Source organism: Centrocercus urophasianus, unplaced genomic scaffold (genome assembly GCF_019232065.1).
Source record: "Centrocercus urophasianus isolate 14NV4802_14NV808 unplaced genomic scaffold, USGS_Curo_1.0 seq_25, whole genome shotgun sequence".
NCBI classification, from domain to species: Eukaryota; Metazoa; Chordata; class Aves; order Galliformes; family Phasianidae; genus Centrocercus; species Centrocercus urophasianus.
In genome coordinates, this window is record NW_024884811.1 from 4,091,314 (window position 1) to 4,112,636 (window position 21,323).

The window sequence follows — 21,323 nt, forward strand, 5'->3', positions numbered from 1 at the left end:
AGGTCCCTTCAAACCCTGGCCATTCTGTGATTCTGTGAAAAAAATGCCTTTAAAATAACTCATCACTTCTGAAAATGTATGCCATAAACTTTTTTTACACAGATGGCTGTTGTCTGTTCATCAGTTTTTCCTCCTGAGGCTTCATTAAACGCGTAATTGTTACTTCTAAATTACTTCTAAAGGGATGGGGGCTCAGTTTTAAATGCAGGATGTGTGCCAGTGAATTCAGGATTAGGATTTACTAGTTTTCTCAATTTCTTACTGCTTCACCTTATACATACATGGTGTGAGAAGCTGCTGCTGGATGGCTGCCGTACAAATACCATTATACTGACATCAGGACAGCCACATTTTTGTTTTTAGAACACTGTGTTCACTTATTGGCTTTCAAATTTTCAACTTCTAGATCAGCCACTGCCCCTGAGCTAGGTTTCGATTTTGCTTGTGATGATGATCCTGAAAGATGTGTGGCTTGCCATAATGCCACAGCTGACTCTCCATTTCAAGTTATCAGGATATCCTTGCAGCCATTTCTAGATGTATTTCTGGTGAAGGAGGACTGGCCTTTGGTTGCTTGCCTTAGAACTACTGAAAGCAATTGAAAGACTTTTTTTTTTGAGCTGAAGGCAGCATGGTAAAAAATGCAGTTTCTGCAATTTATTGAATTACTAAAGTATGCAAAAATTATTAATCACTCTAAACATGAGAAATAACTCATGGTTTTTTTCTCTTGGTCTCACTCAACTTCAACTGCCCTCTCTGAATTAGTCCCAGAAGACAATTATTATTTATATTACAGCAGCACCTAGAGGCCCCTGCTGAAATCAGAATGCTATTGCACAGCGCACTGCACACACCTGCAGGAAGGCACAATCCTGCCTCATGTTCTGTCATTCCAGATGGTTAACAAGAGGAAGAGGAGCAGTGGACAAAGCAGAAGTGAATCCAGAGCATGCACCCTTGCTAACTCAGGCTGTAGAGCTGCTGTGCACTCTTGTCACCTAAGTGGGAAGCCTGCCTCCTTGCAACCACACTGCTGTCAGAGGTGAGACCTAATGGGCATTACTGCTGCACTGATGCCAGGAGACAAACTGGTGGGTACTAGAGGGCTGGGGCAGTTGCCACAGTCACCAGCTGAAGAAAAGTTCTGGGCCAGGTACACCCCAATGCTGTCACACTGCAGCAGGACTTTCTAGTCTTGAGCACTGGATGGAAGGAACACAAGGAAAGCAAGTGGTTTGTCAGTGGGGGGGACAGCTCTGCTTCTGCTGTCATCCCTGCTGCTGTCTGTTCCAGAACTGACCAGTGAAAAACCTTTGGGCTTGCTTTTTCCCACTCTGCTTGGGGTTAAAGAGGGCTACAAGATGTAACAAGATTTGGAAATCACCCAGCAGGTCTCATTCATTGTTGGCTCCAGCCCTTATTAATGGAGAGCGCTTCAGATTTGAGGCTAAATCACTGGCTGAAGAGGACAGGAGCAGACAAAAGGCAAGGGGTACTGCATGTGACCTGCGAGCTGGAAGTGTAACAAGAACGATTTGGAAATACTGCAAAGAGCAAACTGATCCTGGTGGCAGTGTCAATAGCCTCCCCTGTGAGCACTAATTATATTATTACGAAAACAGACTAACACAAAACTAAAGCACAGAAACATACATTTAAGATCTGGCCAGATGCCAGTGTGCTCAAGGCACATTCTTTGTAGCAGCTGAATTATGATGCTTGCTATTTGGTTTGCTGTAGCGCTTAAGAGCGCTAATTGTCAACCCACATCCTGCTATGGACCATCCCATAAAAACACAGATGGCCAGCACAGCACCCATCCCAAAATGCCTGTACTGCGTGTCCAAGGTCAGAGGAGTGGAGGCAGTTTAAGAAAGAGCAGGCCAGCAAGGTGGGCATTTGCCTCCAGGTTTCCATGGCCAAGCTGTTGTCAAGGCAGAGAAGACGGCTCTGAAGGGGAACGGTGTGACTTTACTGATGCTTCTGGTGAGATTGTCGTTGAAGTGGAATATAGATTTTTTCAGACGTTTCCCCTTCTACCTTCAAGCCTCTTTCTATGCAGTGAAATGTTCCAAAACAAATATATTGCAATATATTGCAATCTCCTGTACAGAAACAGTTCACGCAGACAAGCATCAGCAGTTGCTTGGGAGCAGATAGGATCATTGCAAGCAATACATCAGGTCCTTGCTTGATGCTTCAAGTTTAAATAATAGCAGCTTCCATTTCCTGGGTCACAAACAGCAAGTATTTGCCAATGATACTTTAGTAATTTGCAAAGCAGGGAAGAAGGGAAGACACCCAACCCCTCCCACCTCCCACACACACTTTTTTTGGCTAATCGGATGATGATGAAGAACTTGTTTGTGTATGGGAGAGGAGCTGGGGTCATGGGGCCAGAGCCACACGGGGGGGATTTGTATGCAATGGGAATAAATCTGTGAAAATGTGTAAGCGGAGCTGCAGAAGGAAATCTGCAGCCGCCTGAGCCAGGCGGTTGAATGGCAGAGAGGATGGAGGCTATTTGAATACTGATGTGGCCCTCACTTTCTTCCATTTCCATTAATGACATGCTCATCAAGGGCAAACAATGGGACCGGCTGCCTGCGCCTGTCACACTGTGTGGGTGCTGGGAATGCCAGGCTGTCATCCCGGGGCTGCATTTAGAGACCTGCACGCTAATAAGAAGTGCTCTGTGCCGTCAATGCAGACAGGTGCTTCCGAGGCTGGGACATGCTCCATTCCCTTCCCCTGAAACCCTCCTCTCCCAGCCCCCTGACAGACACCATGAAATGCACAAATTAACAGCCCCATCATGTTGGGCTGCTGCTGCCTGCGGTGAAAGCAGAAAATCAAGTTGTCACCCAGGGTGCAATGATAAAGCCACAGCCTCATTTCTCTGTTGGTGCCCTATAATAGCAAATGCCAGACAGCTGGATGGATTGGGAGGTTTTAGATTAGGCTCCCGATGCACTTTGGCCACTGAATTAGCAGTTGCTGTTTTCATGCGGATTATTCGTGTGCAAAGCAAACATCTGGAGAAAGCAAAGGCTCCAGGGTCAGATATTCGATGCATCTTTCTCCTAATGAAGCGGATATAGCAGAAATTGTTCAGTGCTTTTGGAAAAAAAATTCCTCCCCCTCAGTGAAAAAGCAGAAACCCTCCCAGACTTGCCTTTGGAGACCTTCCTAGCAAATGCAAACATTTGCCCATGGCCAAAGTGAACAAGGCTCTCCAGCCAAGACAAGTTTGTAATTCTACAGAAAAAATGGCTGGAGGAAAGTCACAGCAGATCTTTGCGGTAAGGTGAAACGTTCAAAGGCATTTTATCTTCATAGCACAGCATCCCTCCCTGTCAGTGGGCCGTTCTCACAGCCACCCAAGTCCCACTGCAATAACAGGGGTTTAGGCCTTTCAAGCTTGAATAGCTCAGCTGCAGATGAGGACAAGTAGCCAGAGGTCAGAATCCAAAGCAGAGCCAAAAACTGCTCTGAAATTTCTGTTTCCACGGGACAAGGACAGATATTTGGGATTCTGAAAGTAAAAGCAAGCCAACATGGAACCAAAAACAGCAAAACTGGACAGCAATAGTGAGTGGCCAGATTTGCCCCAGAGAGCACCAAAGCAGCCCTAAGGAACAGAGGGGTCTGAGCCCTTCAGACTCCAAGGAGTTTAATGACATAATGGCCTGAGAACTTCAACATAAAACAGGAAGAGCAACTAACGAAACTTACAACATAAAACCCCCCTCCTGTCATTTTTATAGTAATAGTAAAACACTTTATTGAATTTATGAGCTACATAATGACTATGAAGAATGTAACTTGAATTAGAACCAACTCAGAAGTATAATATCAACTATAAACCCTTTTCTATTACCCCATCCCTTTATCATCATCCTATCTTGCGCTTTTTAAATCAGGGAACATTACTTTCTTCAAAATTTAGTCTGAGATCTGTCTCCCAGCTTCTTAATACATCAAGAAAGTTTATCTGATGGACGTGTGGCCAATTAAACAAGTTGTGGCCCACAAACAAATTGAGCTAAGAATGCATCAGAATGAAAGCAAACCACATTTCTGTGCAAGCTGCACAGAAGGGCAGGTGCACAGGAGTATTCTGCAGGTTGTGTCTGTGAAGCTGCATGGCGAGGCACAGCATGACGTATTAAGAGAGTTCGGGACTCAAAATGCAAGTCTTCTGTAGAAACCTTAGAAACAAAAGAGCAACCCCAGGATGCGCACAGGGAGCCAGGGAGTCCATTTAGGACTGGGCACATTAGCAGGGCTCTGAAGCACCCTCTCTGGAGCCCTTTCTGTCCCAGGGTTTTGACACAAGCGATAAAACCTGCACAAATCCAGGGAAAGCGTTGAGGACTGTTTATATCCCGATCCATTATTTTTGTGGAGGAGTTTGTAAATGAGTGATTGTGTGGGAGGGAAATGTACATAACACAGCTAAAGCAGCATGTTTTACTGTGTTTTCTGATTCCATTTTACTCCTTTAGTCTCTCTGGTCCCCTAGGATTTTTCTGAAGGGGCGATAAAATAAAATGGGTGAAACAAAGCCATAAGCCAGTTAAGTCTGAAAGACATGTCATCTCATCTAAAAAGAAGAAACGGACCATTTCCATGCCTAGGGCTGACAGCAACGCCTGAGCTAGCAATAGCGCTATTCCATTTGATTTATAGAATAATGGGGTGACAAATGATGACAAAAATAAACTTTTACTGCACTGAACTGCTCCTTTATTTATGAAATTTGGCCAAGTAGTGAAATCTTTTATCTGCAAGTTGTAACATGGAGTGGAAACGAGCGATTATGGTGTGGTAATAGTAATCCAGTGATGGAGGCCGAGTCAGTTGGAAATGGATTGAGGTAAAATAACTACCGCACCATGATAAATGTGAACAGCGCTTTGCTGACAGATGATCTAACAGGTGTTCATAACAACTATATAAGAGGATTTATTTATGACTAGCCACAGCCGCAGCACTGTAAATCAACTCCAGCAGCTGCACACCGCTGAAACCAAGTCCCTGATGGAGAAACAGTGCAAGAACCCAAAAGAACACAACTCACTCCAGAATCTTAATCATCAAATAACATGGTTCTTTTTTTTGTTGTTATTGTTTTGTTTTTTAGCAATTACACTGTGGTGCAGAAATGAGAATGACTTTCAATTATGTGAAGACACCGACTAATGCTGCCCAAAAGCAGGCTTTGTCTGGAGCAGAACAAAGACTCTTTTGGGCCCAGTATCGATAAGGTATCTTTTTTTTTTTCTTTTTTTTCTTCTTTTTTTTCTGGGAAAAGAGGCCATTTCCTTACTGTTCTGGTGTGGTGACAAGATGACAAGATGGTGTGGCAAGGGAAGCTGAGGGGCTTCCTCTCTCCACCGCGTCAGAATCTATTCCTTTATAGTTGTGTGAATCCATGTATCTAAAAGGCTGGGCTGTAAAGCCCCATCAGTGGAGTGATCTGACCACTGACAAACTCAAATGCCATCAAAAAAAACCCACAGCCTCACAGAAATGGCCATGAGCTTTTAAACAGAATTCCTTGTGATGATCTGCAAACATTTGGAGGAGTATAGCCAAAGAAGAAAACAACAGTGCTGAGTGGGATGCATGCCTGCTTTTTGCCAGAATGAGATAAAGCAGCCCAGAAAACAACAGAAATACTAATTCTCTCATCACTTCCTCCTTCACAACTGATATTATGGAACTACATGGAGGGCCAGGCACTTCCTAGGCTTATCTGGTATGTGCACAAGGTGTGAGGAGGAGCCCGATGGCTGAGGCACAGGTGAAAATGCAATGCAAATGAATGGCAGGAGTCATTAAATACTGCAGAATCAAACTGAAATCCTGTATGCGCACACACCAATCTGCTCAGGGCCCTTGCTGTGGCTGCATCTTGTTCACATCTTGTGCTCCCATGTCTCCATGGTAAGGGCAAATCCATGCTCCATACGGACATGTTTTTCTTCCAGTTCTGCCTTTTCTCATGCTTTAGCAGCTCATTTCAGAGAGCTGAGTTTCTCTCTCAAGCTGTCAGTATCTCCCCTGGCCAGCCAGGTCTTGAAGCCATGAGGGCATCAGTAGCCTTTGGTGCTACCAAAAATGCTGTGAGGGGCACCACTTTGGTCATAAATGATAATAATGGAGAGGTGATGCTGTGGTCTCTGCGCCCAGCACTCTATCCTCACCTCTGTGCTCTCTCCATTTCACCAGCCATCTCCTGCCCCCTTGCCATTTGCTATTGTAAGTGGCTGAATGGTGTGTTAGAGGACATCTTTCCCCACCTTTCCACCACAGAGTCCACCAGCATTTCTGCAGGGAAGGAGGACCTACACACTTTCGTTCTTTCCTGAAGAAACAAGGTGGTTTGCATCTTTTTGTATTGTTAAGTCCAAACCTTTCTCTTTCTACAAGGCAGCAAAACCAGGTCTGGGCTGAGCCTGAGGTGGACATGGAGATGCACACATGACTCAAACAGCATGCAGTCTACAAGGTGCAGGGTTGCTGCCCCTTTCCCTGTCACCGGAAAGGGACCTAGAGAGGACTGGTGTCTGAAGATACTTCACTCTGTGGGAAGAGCCAGCACAACTCATTTGCTCCCTTTCTTTTATACATGCATAATGAAAAAAAAAACAAAAACAAAAAAAAAACAACAACCAAAAATAAGGATAGGATAACACCATGAAGACATGTTTCCACACCAGGATGTACACACAGATTTAAATGGAACAGGATTTGGGGCAGCATGGTTGCTCAGACCTTGCAGAACATGGGTCAGGTTCACCTTCTGCCTTCTAAAGCAAAACCAGTTAGTTGCAGGGACTGGAAAGCACACAGTGATTTTTACCATCTCCTGCTCTTCCAAACAAGTTCACTTGACTGTGCTACATAAAGCACAAGCATACCAGATAAGACAAAAATAATCTTAGCAGAAGAATTGCTTTTATCAGAGATGTGCACAAAGGCTCCTGTCAGCAATGAAGCCACACTATGCAAACACAGCAAACCTCAGTGCCTGCATCACAAAACATTCAATACAGCACACAAGTGCTACAAAAACATGCACTTTATGACAGAACAGTTGAAATAGGGGAGGAAGACAAACTGCAGAAGTTGAAGTGAACACAGTGTGATCTTCTTAGGCTCGTTTCAGACACATACAGAGTCAGCTGAGTACTTGGAAGAGTTAAACTTACCTGTACATTGCTTTCCATAGACCTTGTTAGAGCATCTAATTGCTAAGTTAAAATTAATTCAGCCATATAAGCTATTGTATGCAAAACAAGACATTCAGTAATTGAATACTTTTTAAAAAGAATTAGTACAAATTATTGTGATGGACTATTACAAAAGAATACGTGCAAAAGGATTTAATCTTATCACAGAATACCACTAATTAGCCTAAAACATAGGTCAAGAAGATTTTAAGCCCTTGTGTTTTTCTGTCTCCTATCCAATACATACCTGTGTATTCCTTTGCTAATGTACATTTCCAATTTTGTTTCACTTTATGTTATCAGTGCTATCTCGTGACAACAGATGACCAGAGCTTAAGTACATTTTGTATTTAAAAACAAGGAAAATATGGGGGGTTGGACTCGATGATGCCTGGAGGTCCCTTCCAACCCCTACAATTCTGTGATTCTGTGATGTGTGTGGAACAGTCCCTTTCCACTCCACAATGGATTCACTGTGCTCAAGCTTCATGTTCCCCATCCAAAGCCCCACTTGCCCACACACCCATTTCCCAAGGACTGGTTATTGCTTCATTCTCTCCCTTCTTTGTCACTGATCCTCATATAAGAAAGCTGAAGTTTTCATAATGTGGACATGTTTTTTGATACCAAGAAAATGACCAGAACTTCACAGTCTTAAGCTGTTAATAATGTTGGCTGCTATCAACCACTTGCTTCCCATTAAAGGACAACTACTGAAGCAGATGAAGCCCAGAAGAACAGCATTCAGCTGGCAGAGGTACAATCTATAAGGCATCTCTTACCCAATCTGTTCCCTTGATTCCTCACCCAAAAACAGACAGTACCACTTTGGAAATTCACACCTACAGCATCTGCTGAGGGTTTTAAATTACTTGGAGAAGAAACGGACACACTGTTGGCAGAGATCACAGCAAGCTCAAAACCTCAGCTCCTTCAACAAAGCACAGGATTGCAAGAACTCAACCAAGAGGCCAAAATAACCAGCACCAACACTTGCTTACTTCAGGGATGTTAATTCCTTCCTCGAATTTACTGTTTTATTGATATTGCAGAGTGCTACCTTGTTCCTGAGTTAATAGAAAAGATCATCATGAAAACCCATTTAATTTTTTCTATGTCATTCATCATTTCACATACTGTATTGTGTCCCTGCTCTAAAAACACTTCTGTTACTTCCAATGCCCTTTCACATGGTATTCTATTTATATCTTCCATCATTTGGCTCCTAGTTCTAGAACCATTTCTATTTTTGCAGTTTTCTTCAGAAATGAATAACCAGAGTTAAAGCTGAGTATGCAGGAAAGAATCTATTATCCTTTTATTTGACATCATAAAATATGAAAGGAAAATAAGAGGAAAAACAAGTTATTTTGATAGTCATGCATCAAGCCAATGTTTGTATTCTGCTATCCATTTACTTACCAGCTTTTCATGTTCTTTCCAACAGCTTGTTGTTTAAAATAAAGCACAAGTATAGGAATAGTTCTATTAAAAAAAAAAAAAAAAAGCAATAGAAAACCAAATCAAACCCCAATCCCCTGAACAACAAAACAAACAAACAAACAAAAAAGCAACCCTCTAAGCTTCCCCTCCACAAAAAGGACTCCACAGGGTTGTGCATGTGTGGATGAGTGGAAACAACCATGAGGCAAAGAATCTGTCAGTCTCTCACTATGCAGAAACTAGTTTGCCCCTGCTCTTACTTAGCAATTTTTCAACCCATACCTAGTTCTAACACAATAGACCAAAACCTTAGAGTCCCTGAGTTTTAATTACTTTGGGCAGGGCTGACTCAATGAGTAAGATCACACATCCATTCCTTGGTCTTGGTAATATGTTTCAGTCGGTAGTTATTACTGATTTTTTGCGTTTTTGCCTGGTTCTGCTGCAGTGGCCCCTCACCTCCTGGTCCCTGTTGTAGCAAAACCCACCCCCTGTGCATGCAGGTATGCTTCAAGGCTGCCTGTGTCCAGGCTCTTGCAGAAGTCAGATGGTTATCAGCGCGCAGCTCCTGAAAAAATTCGCCCGTAGTTGTAACCAACCATTACCTGGTACAAGCAAACTACTCTGAATTGAATTCCAGCTGGCAATTCAGACTAGCCATCTACTTCACATCCTGATAAGCTTTAACATGCCTCTATAAATGATGAAAAGTAGGAAGGAAAGCGAATAAAAATGACGTGGCAAAAGCAAGGAACTGTTGCCCACTATTAGCAACTGCATTATGACTGAGCGCAGCTTGTGCTGTTGATATGAAGACATGTACAGGTGCTCATGTTTAGGTTTGTGAAGAGTTGAGATTTATTGCACACATATTTTATTGTTTAAGTATCTATCCACGGAGAAAGTTGGAAAGTTGGAAAGGCAGAATAAATCTGCAAATCACACTGTCAGTCCTGTATCCGTCAGTCTTGATGCGAATACCTGTATCGAGAGGTACTGAACCATAGGACCAAATCACCAAGTATTGAAAAAAGTAAATTAATAACAAAAATGTCCCAAATGTCTTCATTATACACATTTATGGTCTTTACCAGTAAGCTGTATGAAGTGCTCTAAAGAGGCAGAATTCACTCAGTAACTTGTGTGACATACAGCAATAATATATTTTCCTTTAATTTGTAGTGTGGCACACTTCCTGTTTTTATTTATTTATTTTTTATTTATTTTTTTTTCCCTTACAAACGTGGTTGAAGGTTTCACAGTTGAATCTTTTCTTGCAAAGCAGTTCTGCACCTTTCCCACAGCACCTTGTTGACTTAAAAATCTGCATTCCTGTTGAGCACATTAGATTCCTGTTTCTTTGCCAGAGAAATGCCAACATATTTGGGCGTAATGAAACTAGAACTGTATTTCTATCAGAAGTCCAACTTGAATACCTAGAAAAAAGTCTATTTAGAACTTGCCAGCGAACTCTGCTACATATTAGGGCTACTCTGCTACTATTAGGGCTTAGTATGGCTATACTAAATTCTTGCACAAAATTTTAGTATTTTCCACTATGCAGCAAAGCAACATTTCTGAAGAAGTATTTCATGTTGCTCGTAAAGCTAAACCAAGCAGAACCACAGAAGGACCATGCAAAGGGTCCTGGTGGCAGAGCAAAGGTGCAGAGTTATCCAAATCTCTTCTTTGTTTTGTTATGAAAACATCTGTTGCAGAGCCATGAGTTGCCAGGGAAAGCCATGTTAGAGGTAAGAACTGATATGAAATGACAAAGCTCAGTATCTTTATGTAAACTATCACATAACTAAAATGTGAAGAGAAAGTCAAAATCACACTCAGGCTACAGCCATGGTTCAGTACGCAGAAACCACGGTGCCACCCCAACGTGGCACAGCCTTTGGTCTTCCCAGACGTAGCTCAGCAGCTGTGCTTATGAATTTCTCTTTACCTGAAGCCATGCATAGGTCGGAGATATTCTAATTTAGGTATATAATAAAAAATTGACAAAAAGAATCTGAATGATTTACTAAGGTAGGCAACAATATGTCCCAAAAGTTCTTCTCAATCAGTATTTCATAAATAGGCCAATTTGAAAATAAGAGTGACATGTTTTATTTAGTAACAAAAACGTAACTGTGTATCAGAAAATTAAAACTGGAGCACAAACACTGTCAACTTTCACAAAAAGTGTTTCCTAATGCATATGTAGCACCCAATCTTGTTAACAGTTACTTCAAATTGGCCATCATTGGTATACATCACTGATGATCATCACAGAATCTCTAACAAAACAAGAAAGAGGCGCTTTCTGCTCAAAGCACTACTTTATTGGCAGCTTAACAGAAATATTTCAGAAAATCATATCAAATGGGAACAATATTCTTACTACATGAGTTCAGGTGCACAAGGATTTTCAGAAAGCAAACAATTTTCCTGTATTTGTTATACAAGTGTGTGCTTCTCTGAAGTGCACACATAATTGTTGCATATGTTGCTGGAACCTATCTGTGTGCTGTTTTTAACACGATTCTTAAGCAGCGTGATTTCCTTTCAACTTCATTATCTAATATTTGTCCACTATAGTGGGGAAAGGGAGGGGGGTGGAAAGAGAGGAAAGTACTCAGATAGAACAAATGGGAAATACATTTAAGAATGCAGATAACTGACAGTAAAATATATGTTCTTTGGTTAGCAAGCAGAAAAAAAAGGAGACGACTTGCATACACTAGCATTCTAAAGCAGAAGAATGTCAAGAGTGTATTCTTCCCCCCACTGCCAGATGGAAGGGCTATTATTATAAATGAAAGGCAGCAGTAGTGGATGCCAGGCACTTTTGTTGTGTGCCAGATTCTGAAGTCCAGATGTAAGCAGGTTACCCCTGGGACAGGACAGGCTTCAGCTCCCGCAGCAGAACAGAACCAATCACAGTTTTCTCAGTATTTATGATGAGCTGTGCTGTAGAGCTCTCCTTCAGCTCCACTGTGACTAGCATCAGTGACCCACTGTGAACAGTCTTTGCTGCAAACCTAGAGTGGATGAAAGGAAAAAAAAAAAAGAAAGAAATCACTGTGAACCTTAAGGCTAAAGACTACTAATGTTTTTTTCCTGCAACAATTAAGCGAGTTTATGTATTAACAAAACGCCTCCAATTTCATTAGTCAATTTCAGAGGATACACCAGAAAAACATAAATTCTACAGAAAATTTCTTAATTGTTGTGCAAATATTTTAGTACTTCAGGAAAAAAAAAAGGGACTGTGCAAAACTCTGAATTTAATAATACGCCTAACAAAATCAACTCAAATCAAATTATTATTTACATTCCAAAACTCCAGCCTCTGTACAGTTCTGAGGAACTATTTCAGTGTGCACGGTTGATCCAAACAAATTCAGTTCTAAGGGGATCTTCAGGGGTAAACATCATTTGGTGACTCAAAGAAAATCCAACGACACTAAATGCAAACGTTTCCAAAAGCTACACTGTTGTATTTTCAGAAAAGCACACCCTCCTGCTGCCTCAGGAATTAATTCAGGCTAAAAATACTCAAACTAATAAACTTCCAACACCATCCTCTGAAATAATGATAATAGCAAGACACCACATTTTGTCTGTGATTGTATTTAACCTCCAGAATATTTATTACAAAAACACAGTCAACATTTACATATTTTCTAGTCCTACAAAACAAACATATATATATATATATATTATATAAATAAATATATATAATAATATAATATAATAATAATATAATAATATATAATAAATATATAAATAAAATTTAGGTCTAATGCACCATTACTGAATTCCAAGACATGAGGAAACCACTAATTACATGGAATTAAAAGCAAAACTGGCCTTTTAAGCACCACAATGGACTGAAAAGCCATTTTAGGCACAATGAACTTCTGTCAATCCTGTTAATTCATTCTGCATGCACAGCAAGGCCCAAGAGACAGAAAGGATGAGGATGGCAGTAGCCTCGTCCTCCATATCCCACAAGGAGCACACCAGGCTTTTTTGTGTGTTTTTTGTTGTTGTTGTTGTAGCTGGTTACTACACAACAACCAAGTTTCTGCACATGGGCTTTCGAGAACAAGAGCAAGTGAGGAGCAGGTCTGCGACCCAGCCTGACCCCACTCTGCAGGGCCAATCTCCTCCTGCTGAAGGACACGTGTCTGAACCAGCGCCATCTGCCTCAATTTGCGCAACATCTTCAGCCACAAAAGGACCCAGTTAGCCCTGACAACAGCGCACAATGCAGAAAAATAAAACTGCTAGGCTGACAGCACGCTGTCGGCTATTCAAGAGCAAACCAACTGGTCAGTGTCTCATGTCTGACAATTAGCACGGGCCTCGCAAAGAGCCTGCTTGGGCCCTTAGGGATCTGTTTAATTACCATCAACATAAAGGAGGGAGTTTATCAGGAGATACTCAAAAAACTTCACTCCAGATTTAATTAAAATATTAGCCACTTAAGCAGGAAGCAGGTTCTCTTTAAACGAGAAGTAATTTCTGCCTTTTTTTCTTTTTAAACTAAGCATATCAAAATCTCATAACACATTATACTAATTAAGGAAACACGGGGCACTTCTCTAATGTCACCCATCACAGGTCAATCTATTTCTTTTGTCCGGATTACAGATACATTCAGAGAAGTCTCCCTATAATAGGAGCTTCTGAAACCACATCACTACTATAAAAATTAACTACTTAGCTAATTGTATCAGTGATTTTGTCTACTTGCACTGCAATGTAAAAGATCACTATTTCTCTTGTTGATTTTGACAGGGGAATAATTATATAAACAACTGTCCTATTAGTCACTTTATTTATTTAAGAGTTGTGTCCTGGGACAACCCAGAACAGATTACGTCTGAGCATGCACACACAAGGGTTGGTAGCTGGAGCTCCTGCTGTGTTGCACAGCCCCAAGGCCTGATTTTACCCCTTTTATTAAAACCAGAAAGTGATATGAAGTCAGCGTTCTGAGAAAGCTGGGAGAGACCAGAGCACCAACGATGAGTTTGGTGCCAATATTTTCACAAGCGCATTTGCAAAATCTGATAGGTGATCAATATTACTTTTCCATACCTCTGCAAAGAACACGTCAATAAATGTGAGTTTTCAGGTGGTTTGCAAGGCATGAAGGGTCTGAAACTTGGAATAATCCCACACAAAATGTTAGTACACTTAACTAGCATTGGCTAACTTTGTATAAATAGTGATCTGGAGTCACTTCGTAAAAAAAGATCAGAACATCTTTTTACCAAAAGAAAGGATGTATAGAGGAACCTCAACAGAATGGGCTTACTACTGCTTCTGAACTTTGGAAACTGAAATCTGTTCCTTAAAATGGGGAAGAAGTTTCTGAAACCAATTATAAGAGGTTGATTTGAATCCTGAAATGAACTCAATTATTAAAGATGAAGCTGTTGACTTTTGGTTACAATATTTAATCAGTAAAACTGATTTGCTAATTATTTAGATGTTTTAAAAACTCTGTCATTTAACAATTTGGGTAGAATATGATTTTTAAAGTGAGTACATATCATTACATTATATATGCTTACAGTTACAAGGCCATGTGAACTTTATGATACGAGTGTTCTGCTCAACTAAATAGTTAGATCAGAAAGCTGTTAAAAATTTTTCAGCAGCAAAAATTAATCACTTTGTATAGCAGGTATTTATTCTTTGTAAGAAGCTGTGGAACAACTCTTATTTTCCCCTGAAGCCAGTAATAATTTTTACTCTTTGTGAAAGTTGATACTGTCTTAAAGAATTTGCATCTAAATATTTTTTAAAAGATACTGACAACAATTAGGCTTCATAGTCTGACTAAAGCCTTGGAAACTGCACTGTCAAACATTAAAATCTGACTTGTACACCGGCTATTAGTAGAGAAAATTTCTCCAAAACAGGGAAATTGTCATTTCGACAACTCTTGGAATAAGGTAATATCCATGTGGCTCTGTTGCAGCAAACAAAATAAAAGATAGAGCAGTGAACATGAAAAACCCACAAAAAACATGAGAGGGACATTCAGAAAACAGAGCCAAATATTTTTAGATGGTTGTTTCTGTTACACTGCAGTTATTTGCACGTTCTAAGTTTCCCAAAGATATATATGTTTCTTTAAAAAGAACATTAAACGTTCTGAGGTTATGTGACATGGCAAAAGATAGGAGTATTCACAGATTTGCTGAAATATGGTATCTGTCAGTAGCTATGAAAATGTACCATATTCTAAATGAGCATCAATAAAGCACTGTGTATTTTTATAAAGCCGTTCAGCTTTTCAACAGTTAAAAACAAATACAGTGCTGGTAGTGAAAATACAGTTTTTTTAATGGTTGTCCTATAAGGATATTTTATTTATGATTAGTTGGAATTCATAATAAAGGAAAAAGAACAGAGTATCAGAATTACAGTGTGACAGCATTTACCAAATGCTAGCTTCACTAAGGACTAGTGGTTATTTTTTCCCTTTATTTGTTGAAAGAAGATAGCTGCAATATGCAAGGCATTTTCACTTGGAAAGATCTTGAAAATTTCAAGCTGAGGAATAGAGAGCAACAGAGTAACTCACTCTAAAAATCTAATCTTTAAAATTCAACATCTGAAAACGTAAATTTACAGCTGAATACTACCTGGATATTTGTTCACAGCAGAGCAGGGTTTGTGACACATAATTCAACAGCACTAGAGCACATGCTCTCTCCTGTCAGGCACTCTTTTTCATCTTTGATCCCTCTGTTTAAACTAAATATTCTTTTTTTTTTTTTTTTCAGTTTTATTGCTTACCAGAAAAACTGACAATTACTCATGGAAGCTAAAAATTTTTTTTTTTTTTTTTTTTTTTTAAAATCCTGCACATTAAGCCTTCAATTATTGCCTGCTGAAGCAGACAGAATCCTATTAGTAAGAAAGACGATCACAGGATGCAGTGTTCTGCCCTAGCTGTAGACAAATAATTAGTCCAAAGTTCAGAAACATGTAATCAAGCTATGCAATGAATATATTCAAAGGAGAAAAATACTACTGTGAGTTAGTCTTTAATTTGTAAGTGTAAGAAAGAACAATTATAATATAGATTCCATATCATATGGACATAAAAAAATATTTTAGTTAGCCCTTATATTCAGCATTTTATCTTATAATTGGCCTACAAGTTGTTCTCTCAATATGCGGTAGAACATGAAAAAAGTATATGGAATAGCATTACTGTGAATTAATTCTGACCTGGGGATGCAGGAAGCATAATGAAACAAAGCAGCAGAAGCATACTCACAAAAAGAAACATCTTTATCTTAACTTGGTGATTTTAACCTTTCAGAAATAAACTTGCTTAACATTGGTTATTAGGTCATACAACTTGATTAATATTTATATTAAAAATTACGTAACGATATTTTGGGGTGCTTTATTTCTTTTCCAGACCAGTTAATGCTGTTTTAACATTTCTCTTAAATTAAACTGTTCAACATACATAATTGATTACCGAGATGTAACTTATTTTCAACATTAGCTATTTTGGGGCTTAACTGTAAAACTGTAAAATAAATTACATTAAAATCTGCACTGTATTTTTATCATTTAATTTTATTGTGAAAGTATTTTTTTGCTGAAGCATTTTTTATTGCTAAAGATTTTGAGCTTGTCCTCTGTAAACAGTGAGCAGCTCACTGTATTTCTAACAACAGTGCATGAATCCACACAAGTCCTCAGAACTTGCTGTCCAGTACACAGCAGTATTCCACCTGTTCAAAAGATGCTGCATGATCTTCCCCGGTATTTCCTCTTAGTTCAGGAACTTAAGCATTTTTTACTTGGATGTATATCCTTTCCAAAACTTCAAGAAGCTGAAAACTTGAATCACAGTATTTGCTCCTTGCAAACACAAAACTCTCATCGTTGTCTGACCTGTTTTTTTCTCATCTATTCTGTTCTTTTAATTTTTCTTAAAGAGTCAAGAGTTTAATATGATAAATAAGTGAATTACATATGGTCCTCTTTTAAAACAAGCTATACATTTTCACTTCTAAAAATGTGGGTAATTCCAAGAAAATAATTCACCTTACAGAAACAAATTAAAGTATCAAACCTGCTCAAAGATCTTTCAAATCAAAGATGTTTTCCCATTCATTTAGTTTAAGTATTACATGTTTTCTACTTAAACAATTGACTCAGAAGGTTCCTGTTTGCTGTTCAAAGAAAACGCTGAACATATTTTTCACTTTACAGCATTCTGATACAAAAGCAGTGCTGTCCTCTAGTGGACAGCAAACAAACTAGGCTGGAACAATCTATTTTGATTATATCCAAAGTAACTCACTCATATGCTTTCAATACTGAGCTCAAATTTGACTTCTTAAAGTTATTTGAAGTAAAGTTATAAGTTTTGAAATTCACATACTAGCTCCCTGTGTGCAGTAATATATATAAAATGTCTTCAAATGATGTTGTAGAAAGACTTCATCTTTATTAAGTGTTTTGTACCAGTTAATCAAAATCATCATATGTTAACACAAAAACTGTATTAGTACATGCAGGGCCATCTTGTTAACAGTGAGGAAATTCCGTGTTTTGGAATACCAGGATTTGATTAAGAAATAAATAGTAGAAACTGTGGAATGAGTACATTCATTTTTAAAAACCCCGTTTTTCTATGAAACTAGTAATAAAAATATTTACCTAGGAGTAGTGACTCACCAGAAAGCCTTTCATTGCAGGCTGACAAAAGAAAAGTAAATAGTTAGCCTAGCTGGATGTCGAACAGGCTTTACATTTTTATTATTATTTTTCATCTGGGATTCTACAGTAAACGTAAAAAATGTTTAAAGTTTACAAATTCTGTCTCCAAGGAGAGCTAAAATACCTGTGGACAGGGATACACCATTCCATTTAGAATTCTGTCACCTACAGGTAAAAGCTTGCAGAAAAACTCTTTTGCCTAGGGTGTTTAGCCCCTTAATTAATTCCTACTGAAGAAATTAGGAAGCAAAATCAAAGCTGCAAGTTTATAACAAGTTTACTTACTTTGCCACTCATTACACCTCTCCTGAAGTGTAGAAAAAGATTATGAGGCCCAACTAAAAAACTAAAAAACTATGGAAGCAGAACAGTCCATACAACTGCTTCACAGGGATTACTGCCAGAGGTACATTTTACATCACTGAGCTTTAAACAGGTCAACTACTTAGTAAGATATGTTAGAAAACAATTCTGTGTACACACGCATCAGAAACGGTCCTTAAAAATGTCCTTCTGGGCTTGTTGGACTTATCTGTCAGCCTTATAGAGAGCATATATTTGGGTCCAAATGGAGTAACTATAAAGAATTTACATCTGTTTCTCATTAATTTCTAGATGACGTTTCTCCTTCACTAAATGGCTATACCTTCCTGTCTGACACACACACCTGCAGTTGTGAGCTGTGGTAGGCCGATGGGGCTTGGAACTTTCAGAGAACTCTTCCAACTTAGTATAAAGTGGACTATGACATAGTCAAAGATTTTCCAAGTGGACTCTTTCAAGGAGAGGTTTGTTCAGTACATACACACCTACACATGCACAGTCACGCACCTTTTCTCCCCAAATTAAGTGTTGCTGGATAAGAAGGTGTGGGGATGATAACATTACTAAGCAAGCCATTCTCTGATAATCAAAATTGTCTGTAAACAAAACCCTCTTTCCTTTGAGAATCAGTCTGCCAATATAACCTAAATGGGACATGACAGGTTGCAAAATGATAAAAAGGGGTGAATACAACCAGACTGCCAGGCTGATGCATGGGGTAGGGAATAAAGGCTACTGCAGAACAAGTGTTGATCCTTGGATTGATCGACTTTTCTTCCTTTTTTACTTCCTTCCCTCTTTCCTTCTTTTTCTTTTTTTTTCTTTCAGTATTTCATGCAAGTTTCAATACTGTGTCTAGTTGCACTTATGTTCTTCAGGTTTTCAATGCACATCCATTGCAGTATGCTTACTGTCATATGATTTCCACAACATGTTTAGGTTTAGCTAAAAGAGTGCAAATCTCCAAACTCCAGATGGAAAATATGTAGCATCTGTTAATACTTACTTATTCACAAAAGGTTAAAGCCACAGCCAGCAGAATAAAGGTAAATAGATAATACTGTGCTTATTTTTTAACCTCACAATTTCCTGACACTAATTGTGGATTCCCTTCAAATACAACAGCAGCACCAGATTAGTTGAATGGACCATTTAGTTGGTTCAAGTTAACTGTAATCTATTCTTTGTATCTGTTTAGGCTTTTATCTCACTGACTGATCGGGCAATGCACAAGTAAAATCTTAAGGAGTTGAAAACTGTGGAAGAGGATGCTCTACACTGCATCATTTTGCATTTGGAATGCTAAATCTGCCATTTCACTGGGGGAAACAATATACTAAAGCACAATGCACTCCATCTAGAAAATGCTTCAGAGAGTGAAAGGAGGAGAGGAAAATAGTTCAAGAAGGCCCTGTTCTGCATACCATTCAATACTTTTTCTGACATCAGTGGAATTGTACCAGCATAAACCTAAGTGTGATTCCAGCTCTGAAAGAGCTGTTCTGGTATATGCTACTCAAACACATGAAAAGTTTTCTGCCAAAGTCTGGAGGTAGTGGTCATGTTTTGCATCAGTGTTTCCATTATTTTCTTTCTAAGTCAAAGAACCCTGAAACACCTTTCCTTCATCCTTAAGTAATAGTAGACAGTATTCTGACACTTTCAAGAAGACTGTAAGACCAATCTAATGGTAAGTAAAGTCTGCAGCTCTTCCTTTCATTCTATCACTGTCTGTTGTCTTCTGCTACAATCAAAGTGAAAAAAAACTATCCTGGTGGGAGGTTATGAAGCTGAAAATGAAGAAAGCAGAAAGACACCTGAGGAACTCTTAGAATATTCATCTGAGATGGAATAAGCAACAGATACTGAAAGTAACACTAGGATGTCTCTTGATAAATAAGGCTTGTGTTAGTTAAAAGAAAAAATACTGAAAATCTTGATTTCAGTGAAATCTTTGTTTCATCACATTTTGAAATAGAACAGCCTAGAATTTATATTTTATATCTATAAGGTAATGAGTACTATTGCCCAACCAGAGATATGGTATCAAAGGGCTGGCCCTCAGAAGAATCAACTTTGAGGAAAAAAATACGCTCAGTTATGTATCCTCTTATCTTGAAGACAGAAAAATACCTGTCAGACTTTCCATACTGAATACAAACAGCAGACATATTTTAACTTAAGTGCATGAATAAGTGGTTATTCAGACTGATTTGATTCCCTGTAGGAAAAAAAATACTTTTCTTTCAGTATGCTTGCTTGTAGATATTCAAATGATGCCCACAGATGATCACAAGACTGAAAGCTTTGGGCATCTTCAGATTATTTTTTAAATCATTTGGTCAATTTCTATGTGTTGTTCATCTTTCCAAATCACCCTTCATCTTTTCAAATAATTAACAAACAGTAGTTCTCAGAAGATGGAAATGACTATGTAAGCTTTAAGACTTGTACAACAATCACCATAATCACCTTTGTGAAATATTTTAATATGAAGAACAGGTCAGAAAATACAGTCTAAAATACAATCAACTGCATTATCTGACATTTTGATCTACATTCAGTAACAGTTAAATTATTACTTTCTTCTAATGATGACAATTCAGTAGTCATAGCGTAAAGAGAGCAAAAAAGCATGTTAGAAAGTGTTGCTACACTGTTATATGTATTCATGTATAGCCAATGTTTGACAGGTTTACATTTACTTCATTTTCCATTGGTGAGTGCGTGCTATTCTCTTGGTATTTGTTGCAAGTATTTATTTTCAAACCTTCACTATAGTTGCCTTAGTTATTTTAGTGCAAAAATGCAATCTTAAATAGGGCTATAAATTTAAAGAGAAGTAATTGGGTCTCACCAACATGACAACATCTTTGTCATGAGTACAAATATGCTCAGGCAGAAAAAAAAACCCCAAGAAATACACACCTGTTCCTGCTCATTAGATTAGGCCTGTATTAAACTGTACTACTGCATTTTGAATGAATGTATTTCATTACCAGGCAATATACATTTCTTGTCATTAGCAGTCATTAAGTAATAATAACCAAGTTGGGAATGACCAACTGAGAGATTAATGCAATTCAGGCTGCGCAGTGCAGGATAGCAACGTCAGGTTAAAAATGGTACTGCTTTTCCTGTGTAAAGGGGTATGTACTAAGCATTTCCAAGAAATGAACAGAACTACTCCTCACAGAATAGCACAATGAGATGAAACAAGTTGTTGTATACAGTTTCTTCTTCCAAAACACTACTTGCTATTAAACAAAAACAAGTCACACCACACTTCTTACATCTATGATATTTTGCAAGAATGGATTCTGATTTTGTTAACTATAATGAGAGTTGATTTAACATCTATCTATCTATGTATCTTTTATATATACATATGTATTAATATTTTAGTGGTTTCTTTTAGAGATTTGAGAGTATTCATTAATGACAAATCATAATATCTAAGAATAATAATCTCAGATATTGATTTATCTAAGTCTAGGATTCATTAATGCTAACACAGCAGTCTTTAATAGATGAACAGGTTAATCACAGTAT

At 38.7% G+C, this 21,323-nt stretch overlaps 1 protein-coding gene across 2 annotated transcripts in view; it reads right to left on the minus strand.

Annotated features, from left to right (window-relative positions):
* Positions 1 to 10,995: 10,995 nt before the first annotated feature.
* AP3B1 (adaptor related protein complex 3 subunit beta 1) overlaps positions 10,996 to 21,323 on the minus strand; it is a 159,899-nt gene continuing 149,571 nt past the window's right edge. For both annotated transcript variants that reach the window (XM_042825768.1, XM_042825767.1), the window contains one exon: positions 10,996 to 11,716. In XM_042825768.1, coding sequence (XP_042681702.1) covers positions 11,563 to 11,716 — 154 coding nt within the window. In that variant the 3' untranslated portion in view covers positions 10,996 to 11,562. The remainder of the gene's footprint in view (positions 11,717 to 21,323) is intronic.